Genomic DNA, 14,027 nt, shown 5'->3' on the forward strand with positions numbered 1-14,027 from the left:
CGCCGGAAGTGACGTCACGCAGAGGCTGCTGGGAGTTGTAGTCCCACAGGTACCCGGCGCCCATCACGGGGGGCACCCCCGAGCCCCCAACGCCGCCCCCAGCCCCCATCCCTTCACCAAGCCCCTTCCCCACGTTTCCCCATTTTGTATTCACCCCCCAACCCCACAAAAGCCACCCGAGACTCCGCGCACGGTCAGCTCCGATCCGCCGGAAGTGACGTCACGTGGAGGATGCTGGGAGTTGTAGTCACTCGTGTACCCGGCACCCATCACGGGGGGCACCCCCGAGCCCCCAACGCCGCCCCCAGCCCCCATCCCCTCACGCAGCCCCTTCCTCACGTTCCCCCTTTTTTGTTCACCCCCTGACCCCCCAAAACGCCACAAAATCCCCCGAGACCCCCGAGCTCAGCCCGCGCCGCGCCGCCGGAAGTGACGTCACGCGGAGGCTGCTGGGAGTTGTTGTCCTTCAGGACCCCCGGCCAAGCCCCCGAACTCCGCCCCCCGCCCCACAAATGCTCCTCGAAACCCTCCGCTTCTTTAAATGCATATTTATATTTTTTTTTATTTTTATTTTTATTTTTATTTTTATTTTTATTTTTATTTTTATTTTTATTTTTATTTATATGTTGCGTATTCATATTACCTTATCTATTCATTACCTTGTCGTGTTATCTATCATATCTTCATTATTCAAAATCATCCCTCCCAACCTGAAAATAATTTCTTCTTCTTTTATTTTGTTTTATTTTATTTTATTATATCTCCTTGCGGTTCCTTCTTTTCCCTGATAACGGAGATAAATAAATTCCTTCCCTGGAGTTCTGGTGCTCGTCACCGCGATTTTCATCCAGATAGGAAAATCTAAGAATGTGAAAAATTTCCTGATTATCTTTTTTTTTTTTTACCATTCTCCGAGTTATTTACATGAAAAAAACCTTTTTACATCGCCAGGTATAGTCCAAAAAAATTATATATTTATCACGTTACTATTTAAAATTATGTGTTTATCACACTAGTAGTTCTAAATTTTGTTAATAGCATTAATTTTGTTAATAGGATTAATTTTGTTAATAGAATGAAAGAGAATATTTTCGAAAATTATGCATATAGCATTCATTTTAATAATTGTAAAAAAACAAGAATAAAATAGAATAAAGCAGGATAAAATATATTACTATGCATTATAATATATTATATATTACATAATATATTTAAGTACACATATAAAATATATTTTATATAAATATATTTTACAAAAATATATTTTATATCTATAAATATCCATGTGCGCCCCTAAATTCTCCTGCGCACCTCAGAAGTGTTTGGGGGTTTTTTTGGGGTGGTTTTGGGGGGATTTTGGGGCGGTTCTGGGATGGTTTTTGCGGTCGGTTTTGGGGCTTTTTGAGGTGGTTTTTGGGGGGTTCTGGGGTGGTTTTTGGGGGAGGTTTTGGGGTCGTTTTGGGGGGAATTTGGGGGTTTTTTGGAGTGGTTTTTGGAGGGTTTTTTGAGGTGGTTTTGGGGGGGATTTTGGGGTGGTTTTTGGGGGGTTCTGGGGCTTTTTGGGGAGTTTTGGGGGGCGGCTTCTGGGGGGATTTGGGGGAGAATTTTGAGGGGAATTTTGGGGAGGAGTTTTGGGGGGATTTGGGGGGGGGCGGAGCACCCCAAAAGGGCCCCTCTGTCCCCCCCCGGCCGGGGCAGCTCCGCGGGCAAAGGAAAAGGAAATCCCGGCAGGAACCGGAGCGGGAGAGGCCGGAGGAGCAGCCGGAACCGCCGGGAGGGGCCGAGTTTGGGCTGGGGGAGAACCGGGACAGGACCGGGACAGGACCGGGAGAGAACCGAGACAAGTTGGGACAGGTCAGGACAGAATCTGGACAGAACCGGGACAGGACCAGGAGAGAACTGGGACAGGTCGGGACAGAACCAGGACAGAACAGGGATAGGACTCGGACAGAACTGCGAGAGAACCGGGAGAGAACCGGGACAGAACCGGGAGAGAACCGGGATAGAACTGGGACAGAATCGGGACAGAACCGGGATAGAACCGGGATAGAACTGGGACAGGCTGGAGAGAACCGGGATAGAGCTGGGACAGGCTGGGGGGAACCGGGAGAGAACCAGGACGGTCTGGGGGAACCGGGACAGAACCGGGACAGAACGGGAAGGCCGGGATAGAGTGACACCCTCGGTGGGTGGGGAACTGGGACCTACTGGGATGAAATGGGAACATGGGAATGGAACTGGGACAGAACGGGATAATGGGGGAAACGGGGATAGAACGGGAACCCCGAGGTGGAACCGGGACCTACTGGGACCCTCGGTGTGGAACCAGGACTTGTTGGGAGCCCCAGTTTGGAACTGGGACGTGCTGGGAGCCCTGGGAGCCACGGGCAGGACGATCCGGCATGGAGGAGGTGAGAGGGCACAGCCCGGGGCTGACCCCACACGGGACTGACCCCACACGGGACTGACCCCAAACTGGGCTGACCCCACACGGGACTGACCCCACACGGAATTCCCGCTCCGGGATGGGGCAGTGGCCCAGCGGGCCGCGTTGGTGGCCAAAGCTCGTCCCTGTGCCAGGACTCCCCGGTGGGTGCCACCAGCTCTGACCCGGCCACCCCGCCCCGGTCCCCGCGTGAGGAGGAGGAGGATGATGAGGATGAGGAAGAGGATGAGGATGAGGAAGAGGAGGACGTGGCCGGTGACACCGAGGACATCGCGCTGCTGGCAGGGGTGGCCCCGCGACAGCAGCGGCGACAGCAGCGACCTGACAGGTACAGGGACCGCGCGGGGACAGCGGGAGCGAGGGGACACTGAGAGGACACCGGGAGCCAGGGGACGCCAGGACAGCGGGGACACCGGGACCAAGGGGACACGGGGACAGCGGGAGCGAGGGGACATTGAGGGGACACCGGGAGAGAGGGGATAGCGGGACAACGGGGACACCGAGACCGAGGGGACACCGGGACTGAAGGGACACGGGGAGCGAGGGGACACCGGGACAGCGGGGACAACGGGAGCGCGACGACAGCAGGATCATGGGGACACCGAGACCGAGGTGACACCGTGACCGCGCCACCGCTCTCTGTGCCCCCGCAGGGAGGATGAGGACGGCTGGGCCGCCACCACCACTGTCCCCACTGTCCCCACTGTCCCCGCTGCCAGCCCCGGGCCGGACGGTGAGCGCTGCGTTCCGTGCCACACCTGTGCCACCACACCTGCGCCACCTTTCCGCGCTGTGCCACCCCTGATCGTGTCGCTGTCGCCGTCCCCAGCGCTCAGCCCGGATCTGTTCGAGCGCCTCCAGCACGCCGTGAGCTCCCTGGAACGCGCCGTCTTCTCTCGTCACCGGCGGCCACCGGCGTGGCCACTGCTCGCCCCGGGCTGGCACCGAGCGGTCAAGGTGAGCCACGCCACGGGCGCGGTGCCCACGGGGGCACGGTGGGCACGGAGTGACCAGAGTGGCATTGCCAGAGCCTGGAGGAGCTGAGCCGGACACCGCGCTGGGCTCGCCGCTGCTGGCCCGAGCTGGAGGTGGCCCAGGGGCTACCGGAGGAGGTGGCGGCGGCCGCGGCGAGGAACGCGAGCCTGCGGGCGACCCTGGGGCAACGAGAGGAGGAGCTGGGCCAGGCCACGGCCGCGCTGCGGGCGCTGCGGGGCGAGCGGGAGCGCCTGCAGGGCAAGGTGGGTGCGGGGCGGGACAGAGGGTGCCACCCTGGGGGTGTCACCCGGTGCCACCCTGGGGGTGTCGCCGGAGCGGCCCCGAGTCTGAGCCCGGTGTCCGGTTTAAGGTGCGGGACCTGCGGGAGGCTCTGGCCAGGCTGGAGGAGCCGGGGGGGTCTGGCGGTGACACCCCCGGGACCGGTGACACCCCCGGGACCAGTGACATCCCCGGGCTCGGTGACAGCCCCAGGACAGGCCACACCCCCGGGACCGATGACACCGCCGGGATTGGTGACACCCCGGGGACCGGTGGCAACCTCGGGGTTGGTGACACCCCTGGGACTGGTGCCACCCCCGGGCTCGGTGCCACCCCAGGCCTCGGTGACACCCCCGGGATTGGCGACACCTCCGGCATTGGTGACATCCCCGGGATTGGTGACACTCCCAGGACCGATGACACCCCCGGGTCCAGCAGCCCCCGGGGGCAGTGGGTGAGTGCGGGGTCGGGACACGGGTGGGTCCTGCCCTGGCACGGGGCTCTGGTGTCCCCTCCGCGGGATGTCACCCAACGATGCTCGGCCCCACGGGATGGAGCCCCACGGGATAAAACCCCCAGGCTCTGAACACCTCGGGCCGCACCCCCTGACCTGCAGCCCCACTGTCCCCCCAGCCCCAGGCCCCGCTGTCCCCCCAGGCCCCGCTGTCCCCCCAGCCCTCGGAGGGGCCCAGCCCGGAGCAGGAGGAGCGGCTGCAGGAGCTGCGGGGGTGAGTCCGTGAATCCCCCCGGGGAAGGGGTGAGTGAGTCCCCCCCAGGTCCCCCGAGCCCCTCGAGGGAAGGGGTGAGTCCCCCCAGTCCCCCCGGGGAGGGGTGAGTCCCCCCAGGAGAGGAGTGAGTCCCTGAGTCCCCCCAGGAGAGGAGTGAGTCCCCCCGGGGAGGGGTGAGTGAGTCTCCCCGGATCCCCCCAGGGCAGGGGTGACTCCCCCCCGATTCCCCGAGCCCCCCAGGAAGGGGTGAGTCCCCCTCGGATCCCCCCAGCCCCCCAGGGGAGGGGTGTGTGAGTCCCCCCCGAGCCCCCCGCCGCGGGGAAACTGAGGCACGGCGCCGGTGACGGCGGGGCCGGGGGGGCCGCAGGGTCGTGGCGAGGCTCCAGGACGCGAACCGGGAGTTGGTGGCCGCGCTGGGCGAGTGCAAGGGCGAGGCGGAGCGGCTGAGCATGGAGCTGGGGCTGAGAGAGTCCCGCTGCAGCGGAATGAGGCTGGCACTGAGCTGCAGGTGGGGACAGGGACAGGGATGGGGACAGGGGACAGGGCACAGGGGACAGGGGTCAGAGTGGAGACAAGGGACAGGGGACAGAGATGGGGACAATTCCCATGAGACCTTCGGGATGGGGACAGGGCACAGGGATGGGAATGGGGACAGGGATGGGATGGGATGGGATGGGATGGGATGGGATGGGATGGGATGGGATGGGATGGGATGGGATGGGATGGGATGGGGACAGGGTTGGGGACAGTCCCCCTGAGCCCCTCGTCCCCCAGTGAGCGCTGCTGGGGCGCCTACGCTGCTCTCCTGGACCTGGTGCGGGCAAAGGTGACACCGGAGGGTGGCACCAGTGGGGGTGAGTGACAGCGGGGGGGCACGGGGGGGAAACTGGGGGAATACTGAGGGAATACTGGGATGTGCTGGGGGGATACTGGGAGGATACCGGGGGATACTGAGGGGTCATGTGGGGGGATACTGGGAGGATACTCAGGAGGATACTGGGAATTACCAGGGATGGTGCTGGGGGTATACTGGGACTGCTGGGGACGATATTGGGGGGATACTGGGAATACTGGGGAGATACTGGGATGATTCCGAAGGGACGTGTGAGGACACTGGGGGATGCACAAGGGATGCTGGAAGGTACTGGGAGGTACTGGGAGGATTTTGGGGCACCCCAATACCCCCCACACCCCCCTCGGGCACCCCTGGACAGCGGCACCGTGCCCAGGAACCGCGGCAGAACCGAGCCCGGACCGGACACCGGGACCTGACTCAACGGAACCGAGCCCGGACCGGGCACCGGGACCTGACTCAACGGAACCGAGCCTGGACCGGACACCGGGACCTGACCCAGCCCCAACGGAGCCCCCGGGGCCAGCGGAACCAGAACCCGGCGAGGACCCCGCGGACAGCCCGGGGGCTCACAGGTACCGGGGCCAGCGGGGGTCCCGGTGCTGAACCCCCCCCCCCTTCCGTACCGGTACCCCCGTGCCCACCGGGCCCGTGGCCACCCCTCAGGTACCGGGGCATGGAGGAGGCAGCGCTGCGGGAGCTCATCCGGCGGCTCCGAGCCGAGCAGGCGGCGGTGGAGGGGTCCCTGCTGGACACCCCCGAACCCCTCGAGCCCCCCGAGCCCCCCTGGGACCGGGACCCCCGAGCGAGGGCGGAGCAGGCGCTGAGGGAAGCGCGGGCGCTGCTGCCCGGCTGGAGGCGGCCGCAGAAGGAGGAGCTGCTGCAGGAGCTGGCGGGGCTCAAGGTGGGGCTGGGGTCCCTGCCTGGGTCCTTCCCTTGATCCCCTCCTGGATTTTTCCATAGATCCTTCCCTGGATCCATCCCTGCATCCCTGGATCCTTCCCTGAATCCTTCCCTGGATCCCTCCATGGATCCTTCCCTGGATCCCTTCCAGGGTCCCTGAATCCCTTCATGGATCTCTCCATGGATTTCTCCATGGAATCCTTCCCTGGATCCCTTCATGGATCCTTCCCTGGGTCCCTTCCAGGGTTCTTGAATCCCTCCCTGGATCCCTGGATCCCTCCCTCGATCCCTGAATCCCTCCCTGGGTCCCTTATATGGATTTCTCCATAGATCCTTCCCTGAATCCTTCCCTGGATCCTTCCTTGGATCCCTTCATGGATCCTTCTCTGGGTCCTTGAATCCTTCCCTGGATCCCTGCCTGGATTTCTCCATCGATCCCTCCCTCGATCCCTCCCTGGGTCCCTCCCCGGCTCCCCCGGCCGTGCCTCAGTTTCCCCTCCATGCCCAGGAGTCTCTGGCGGAGCTCCGGGCCCGGCTCCGCTTGGCCCAGAGGCAGAACCGGGCCCTGGAGCTGCTCCTGGCCGCGCACGGACCCCGGGAAGCGGCGCTGCGCCTGCTGCTCCGGGAACGGCGACGGGAACGACGGGAACAACGGGGACAACGGGGACAACGGGAACAACGGGAACGGCAACAGCCGGAACGGGAACAGGAGCAACGGGAACAACGGGAACAACGGGAACGGGAATGGGAACGGGAATGGGAACGGGAATGGGAATGGGACGGAACCTCCAGCAGCTCCGGCAGCGGCTCGAGCAGCAGCTCCGAGGAGGTGGGAATGGGATTGATGGGATGGGATAATGGGATGGGATGGATCCCGCGGGGAGATTCCCAGGTTTTGGGGGATCCCGAGGAATGGAAGATACCCCAAAAATCTCGGCAGGGAGCGCGGATCGGCCGAGGGGCAGCGATGGCTCCGGGGATCCCCCCGGACCCCGAGAGAACGAGGGAGGAGCTGCTGCGGATCCGGGCCCGGTGAGGAACGAGAATGGTGTGGGGCTGGAATTGTGTGGGATCAGGAATTGTGTGGGGTCGGGAATGGTGTGGGGCTGGAATTGTGTGGGATCAGGAATTGTGTGGGGTCGGGAATGGTGTGGGGCTGGAATTCTGTGGGATCAGGAATTGTGTGGGATCGGGAATGATGCTGGGATGGGCACGGGGGTGACACGGGGGTGGCACAGGTGACACGTGTGTCCCCAGGACGGAGCAGCTGTGGGACCGGGAATTCTGTGGGGCCGGGACGAACACGGGGGTGGCCTGTGGGGTGGCACACAGAGGTGACACAGGTGACACACAGGTGACACGGGGGGTGACACAGGTGACACAGGTAACACAGATGACACAGGTGACACAGGTGACAGAGGTAACATATAGGTGGTACAGGTGACAAAGGTGACAGGTGACATGGGGGATGACACAGGTGACACAGGTAACACAGGTAACACAGGTGACACAGGTGACACAGGTGACACAGGTGACATGGGGGGTGACACAGGTGACACAGGTGACACAGGTGACATGGGGGATGACACAGGTGACACAGGTGACACAGGTGGCACAGGTGACACGCGTGTCCCCAGGACGGAGCAGCTGCGCGGGCGCGCTCAGGAGCTGGCGCTGGCGCTGGAGCGGAGCAGCGCCGCCAGCCGTGCCCAGCAGGAGCGCAGCGCCATTGTCACCAGGGAGCTGCTGCAGGCGCACAGGTGGGCGCGGGGCCTTGGGGTGGGGTCACCTGGGTGTCCTGGGGTCCCCTCTGTCCCCTGGGTGTCCCGTGTCCCCTGATTCGCCTCATCCCCCTGTCTCCGCCGGTTCCTCTGATTCCCTGAGTCCCTAAATCCCAAAATCCCCGAATCCCCCGGGTCCCCAAATCCCTGACTCCCCGACTCCCTAAACCCCAAATCCCCCCGTCTCCCTTGTCTCCCACAATCCCTACATCTCCAATTCCCCGACTCCCCAAACCCCAAATCCCCCCTTCCCCGACTTCCAAAACCCCAAATCCCCTGTCTCTCCCTGACTCCCCAAACCCCCAAACCCCAAAACCTCAAATCCCAAATTCCCCTGACTCCCCAAACCCCAAGCTTCAACCTCCAGTCTCTCCGACTCCCTAAACCTCAAACCCCAAACCCCCAAAACCCCAAACCCCAAAACCCCAAATCCCAAACCCCCAAAACCCCAAACCCGCTGTGCCCGCAGCTCTCTGGCCCTGGCTCTGCGCGGGGCTCGCCGCGGGCACTCGGAGCGGCTGCGGGGCCAGCACGGCCGCAGGGAGCGAGCCCGAATTCCCTGAGCCCCTAAATCCCCAAATCCCCGACTCCCTAAACCCCAAATCCCCCTATCTCCCTTGTCTCCCAGAATCCCTAAATCTCAAATCCCGTCTCCCCGACTGCCTGACTCCCAAAATCCCAAATCCCCCCGTCTCCCTTGTCTCCCACAATCCTTACATCTCCAATCCCCCGACTCCCCAAACCCCAAATCCCAAATCCCCGACTTCCAAAACCCCAAATCCCCTGTCTCTCCCTGACTCCCCAAACCCCAAAACCCCAAATCCCCCTGACTCCCCAACCCCCAGTCTCCCCGACTCCCTAAACCTCAAAACCCCAAAACCTCAAATCCCAAAACCCCAAACCCCAAATTCCCCTGACTCCCGAAACCGCAACCTCCAGTCTCCTCGACTCCCTAAACCCCAAACCCAAAATCTCAAATCCCAAACCCCAAAACCCCAAAACCTCAAATCCCAAATTCCCCTGACTCCCCAAACCCCAAGCTTCAACCTCCAGTCTCCTCGACTCCCTAAACCCCAAACCCCAAAACCCCAAACCCAAAATCTCAAATCCCAAATCCTAAACCCCCAAAATCTCAAATCCCAAATTCCCCTGATTCCCCAAACCCCAAGCTTCAACCTCCAGTCTCCCCGACTCCCTAAACCCCAAAACCCAAAACCCAAATCCCAAACCCCCAAATCCCAAACCCCCAAAACCCCAAATCCGCTGTGCCCGCAGCTCTCTGGCCCTGGCTCTGCGCGGGGCTCGCCGCGGGCACTCGGAGCGGCTGCGGGCGCTGCAGGCGAAGGCGGCGGCGCTGTGGGGCCAGCACGGCCGCAGGGAACGAGCCCTGGCCCGCCGGCTGCGGCAACTGCAGCGCCCCGGAGAGACCTGCATCTAGAGAACCCCAAAAATCCCCGGGGGGGAACCCCGAAAATCCCGGGGGAGCCCGAAAATCCCGGGGGAAAACCGCTGGAGAAATCCGAAATTCCATGGTGAACCCGAAAATGCCGGTGGAGTCCTGAAATTCCGTGGGAAAACAACAACAATAAAAAAAACCGCTGGAGGAAACCCGAAAATCCCGAGGGAGCCCCAAAAATCCATGGAGAAACCCGAAAATCCATGAGGAAACCCGAAAGTCGTGGGGGAATCCCGGAATTCCGTGGGAAAACCGCTGGAGAAATTCGAAATTCCATGGGGAGCCAACATAAACTGCTGGAGAGCCAGGAAATAAACGCTGGAGAAACCAGAAAATCCGTGGAGAGCCCGCAAAAATCCATGAGGAACCCCGAAAATCCCGGGGGAGCCCCAAAAATTCATGGAGAAACCCGAAAACCAATGGGGAAATGGCAAAAATCACTGGAGAACCCCCAAAAAGGCTGGAGAAACCCGAAAATCCTGGGGGAAACCGCAAAAACTGCTGGAGAATCCACAAAAAACCGGTGGAGAAACCCGAAAATCCATGGAGAGCCCGCAAAAATCCATGAGGAAAACCGAAAATCTCGGGGGAGTCCCAAAAATCCATGGAGAAACCCGAAATTCCATGGGGAAACCGGAAAAATCCACGGGGAAACCGAAAAAAGAGCACTGGAGAACCCCAAAAAGGCTGGAGAACCCCCAAAAAATCCCTGGAGAAACCAGAAAATCCATCGGGAAAACACAAAAAGGCTGGAGAACCCACAAAAACACTGGAGAAACCCGAAATTTTATGGGAAAACCTCAAAAAAACGGCTGGAGAAACCCCAAAAACTGCTGGAGAATCCCAAAAATCCCTGGAAAACCCCACAAAAATCCTTGGAGACCCCACAAAAAAAAAAACAAAACTGGGGGGGTCCTGCTGTACCCCCCCAAAATAAACTCGGGGTTCTTTTGTGGGGTGGGAGCAGGGGAATGGTGCAAGGAGGAGGAATTAGGGGGAATTTTTTGGGAATTTGGGGGATTTTTTGGGGATTTTCGGGAATTTGGGAATCGGAATTCCTCCAATCAGATGCTGGCTCACCGATGACGTCAAAACAAATCCAGTTTCGGATTTCCAAATTCCAATTTCCGGATCCAATTTCCTCCTTTGTTCCTGGATTTATGATTTGGGGTTTTGTTGGGTTTTGGGGTGTTTTTTGGGGTTTTTTTCGGGTTTTTTATTCCAGGGAATTTGGGGCAGGGAAAGGACCATAAATCCTTTTATGGGGATTATGGGGTGACCCCACTGGGCCTGGATTGGGATCCCCCAAACTTGGCCCCGTTCCCAGCTGGATTTTCTTGGGATTATCCCTTGATTTTGGGGGAATTGGGATCGTTCTGGGCATTTTCAGTGACCCTAAATCCAGAGAATTTGGGGTTTAGTTTTTCATTTATGCTCAGTTTTGCTTTTCCCTTAATCCTGACCCCATAAAAAGATTGGGAATTCCAAGGCCAAAAACCCAACTCATCCTTGGGGACACTTTGGGGTCGGGGGGGCTTTTGGGATTGGGATCCCCCAAACCCAGCCCCGTTCCCAGACGGATTTCCCTAAGGAATTGGACACTTTCAGTGACCCTAAATCCAAGAAATTTGGGGTTTAATTTCATTTATGCTCAGTTTTACTTTTCCCTTCATCCCGACCCCACAAACAGATCGGGAACCCCAAAGCCAAAAACCCAACCTGGCGTTTTGGGGTCACTTTGGGGTTTTTGGGGTCACCCCGTGCCCTCCTTGCAGGACTTTGGGGACTTTGCCCCCGGTGCCCGGGGCAGGGCGGGGTGCCCGGGGGGGGTTCGGGCACCTTTTCCCGCAGGGATTATCCCGATTATTCCCTGGTTAATGATTCCCAGGAATCCCAGCACCCACCTGCGAGCGACGGGTCCGACTGGATCGACCGCATTGCAGCCGGGTTTTATGGGGCCGCAGGGGATTTTGGGGCCGCGGGGGTTTTATGGGGCTGTAGGACTTTTTTGGGGGTCACGGGATTTTTTTGGGGGGGGTCGCAGGATTTTTGAGGCCGTGGGGGATTTTATAGAGCTGTTAAATTTTGGGGGGTTGCAGGAGTTTTTGGGGTCGCAAAGGCTTTATGGGGCCATGGGGGCTTTATGGGGCTGTGAAACTTTATGGGGTTGCAGGACTTTTTGAGGTCATGGTGGCTTTTTGGGGTCGCAGGATTTTGGGGGCCGCAGAGGCTTTATGGGGCTGTAGGACTTTTGGGGGTCATGGCGGCTTTACAGAGCTGTGAGACTTTTTGGGGTCACAGAGGCTTTATGGGGCCATGAGGGCTTTATGGTGCTGTAGGACTTTTTGGGGCCATGGGGGCTTTATAGGGCTGTGAGATTTTTTGGGGACTTTATGGGGCCAAAGGACTTTTTGGGGCCACAGGGTCTTTATGGGGTTGTAGGACTTCTTGAAGTTATGGGACCTTATAGGAATGAGGGACTTTATGGGGCCACAGAGCTTTTTGGGATCGCAGGACTTTTTGGGGTTGTAGGACTTTTTGGGGCCATGGGGGCCTTCTAGGGCTGTGAGCCTTTTTGGGGTCGCAGGATTTTACGGGGCCATGGGGGCTTTTTGGGGCTGCAGGGACTTGATGGGGTCATGGGGGCGTTTTAGACCACAGAACTTTTTGAGGCCATGGGACTCTATGGGGCCAAAGGACCTTTTGGGGTCACGGGGATTTTTGGGGTCGTAGGACTTCTTGGGGCCATGAGACTTTATGGGACTGAGGGACTTTATGGGGCCATGGGGTCTTTATGGGGCTGTGAGACTTTTTAGGGCCATGGGACCTTTTGGGGTCACAATAACTTTTCCGGGTCACAGGGACTTTATGGGGCCATGGGGTTTTTATGGGGCTGTGAGGACTTTGTGGAGCCATGGGACTTTTTGGGGCCATGGGGCTTTATGGGAATTTTTCCTGGTACAATGCAGGGCTCCCAGTTTGATGCTGGGATCCAGTGCCAGGTTCCCAGTGTGATCCCGGAATCCCAGTTCCGTGCTGGGATCCCAGTGCCACGTGGGGCTCCTGTTCCAGTGCCAGGCTCCCAGTTTGATCCCGGTTTCCCAGTCTGATCCCGGTTTCCCCGTCTGATTCCAGGCTCCCAGTTTGATCCCAGTCTGCTCCCAGTCTGATCCCGGTTTCCCAGCGCTCCCAGTGCCAGCTCCCCGCTCTTTCCCCACTTCCCGGTGCCAGCCGAGCCCCGAGGGTGCCCAAACCTCCGCGGGGTCCGGGGGGGGAGGGCACGGCCACCACCCCTGGTGCCCAAAGTCCCCATCCCCTCTCCCCCATTCCCGCTCCCCATTCCCCATCCCCTCTTCTCCCATTCCCCATCCCCATCCCCATTCCCTATCCCCTCTCCCCCGTCTCCCATTCCCCATCCCCTTTCCCCTGTCTCCCATCCCCATTCCCATGTCCCCCATCCCCTTTTCCCCCGTTCCCCATCTCCTCTCCCCCCATTCCCCACCCCTTTTCCCCATTCCCCCCATCCCCGTTCCCAATCCCCGTTTTCCCGTTCCCAATCCTTTCTCCCCCCATTCCCCTCGCTCCCCATACTCGTCCCCATCCCCATTCCCCATCCCCTTTCTCCCGTTCCCCATCCTTTCTCCCCCAATTCCCCTCTCCCCTCGCTCCCCATCCCCGTTCCCCATCCTCATTCCCTTTCCCCTGTCCCCCATCCCCTTTTCCCCCGTTCCTCATCCCCTCTCCCCACATTCCCTATCCCCTTTCCCCCATCCCTTTCTCCCCCCATTCCCCTCTGCCCTCTCCCCCCATCCTCATCCCCATCCCCATTCCCCGTCCCCTTTCCCCCATTCTCCATCCCCTCTCCCCCCGTCCCCCTCTCCCCCGGCCCCTCCGGCCGCTCCCGACACGCTCGGGGGGCGGCGGGGGCGGCCCCGGTGCGGGGCCGGGGCCGGGACCGGGGCAGGACCCGGGAGCGGAAGGGGAGGAGGCCGGGGAGGAGCATCCAGGGCGGCCACCGCGGCAGCGGCTGAACTTTGCTCTTTCACGGGAGGCGGGGAGAGCCCCGGGGCTCGGCGGAGCCGGTCCCGCCGCACCCGCAGCCGCACCGGCACCGGGCTGCGAGCGGCGGCGGGGCCCGGAGAGCGGCGAGGGCGAACCGGGGCAGCGCCGCCTCCTTCCTCCTCCTCCTCCTCCTCCTCCTCCTCCTCTTCTCCTCCTCCTCCTCCTCCTCCTTGCAGCCGGTGCCGCGGAGCGCAGGAGCCACCGGGGGCGGGAGCGGCCCCGCATGCGGCCGGTGCCCGCGGGGGGATGCGCCTCGCCCCGGCCCCGCCGCCGCAAACTTTCCGCGGGGCCGTGAACCGGGAGGAGGAGGAGGAGGAGGAGAGCGGCAAATCCCTGAGGGGGCGACCCCAAAAAAAAACCTAAAAAAGAAAAACTACCGCAAAAAGCGGCGCTTTTCATCTCCCCCCCCCCCCCCCCCCCTTCCTCCCCGCTCCCCTCCTCACCCCGCCCCCAGCGGTTCCTCGGTAAAACTTACCGAACTCGGCGCGGGGAAGAACCGGGAACAGAACCGGGAGGAGGAGAACCGGGAGAAACACCGGGAGAA

General features: G+C 60.5%; 1 protein-coding gene across 1 annotated transcript; it reads left to right on the forward strand.

Annotated features, from left to right (window-relative positions):
* Positions 1-1,765: 1,765 nt before the first annotated feature.
* USHBP1 (USH1 protein network component harmonin binding protein 1) lies at positions 1,766-10,539 on the forward strand. The gene is made up of 15 exons (XM_088178978.1): positions 1,766-2,411; positions 2,581-2,774; positions 3,100-3,403; positions 3,475-3,684; positions 3,792-4,154; positions 4,334-4,428; positions 4,796-4,936; positions 5,203-5,282; positions 5,658-5,856; positions 5,948-6,185; positions 6,693-6,807; positions 6,943-7,013; positions 7,125-7,216; positions 7,822-7,944; positions 9,241-10,539. Exons 1-15 carry the CDS (start codon positions 2,226-2,228, stop codon positions 9,401-9,403), a joined length of 2,574 nt encoding a protein of 857 aa, XP_088035104.1. The 5' UTR covers positions 1,766-2,225; the 3' UTR covers positions 9,404-10,539.
* Positions 10,540-14,027: the final 3,488 nt, after the last annotated feature.

Source organism: Sturnus vulgaris, chromosome 26 (genome assembly GCF_052056855.1).
Source record: "Sturnus vulgaris isolate bStuVul1 chromosome 26, bStuVul1.hap1, whole genome shotgun sequence".
NCBI classification, from domain to species: domain Eukaryota; kingdom Metazoa; phylum Chordata; class Aves; order Passeriformes; family Sturnidae; genus Sturnus; species Sturnus vulgaris.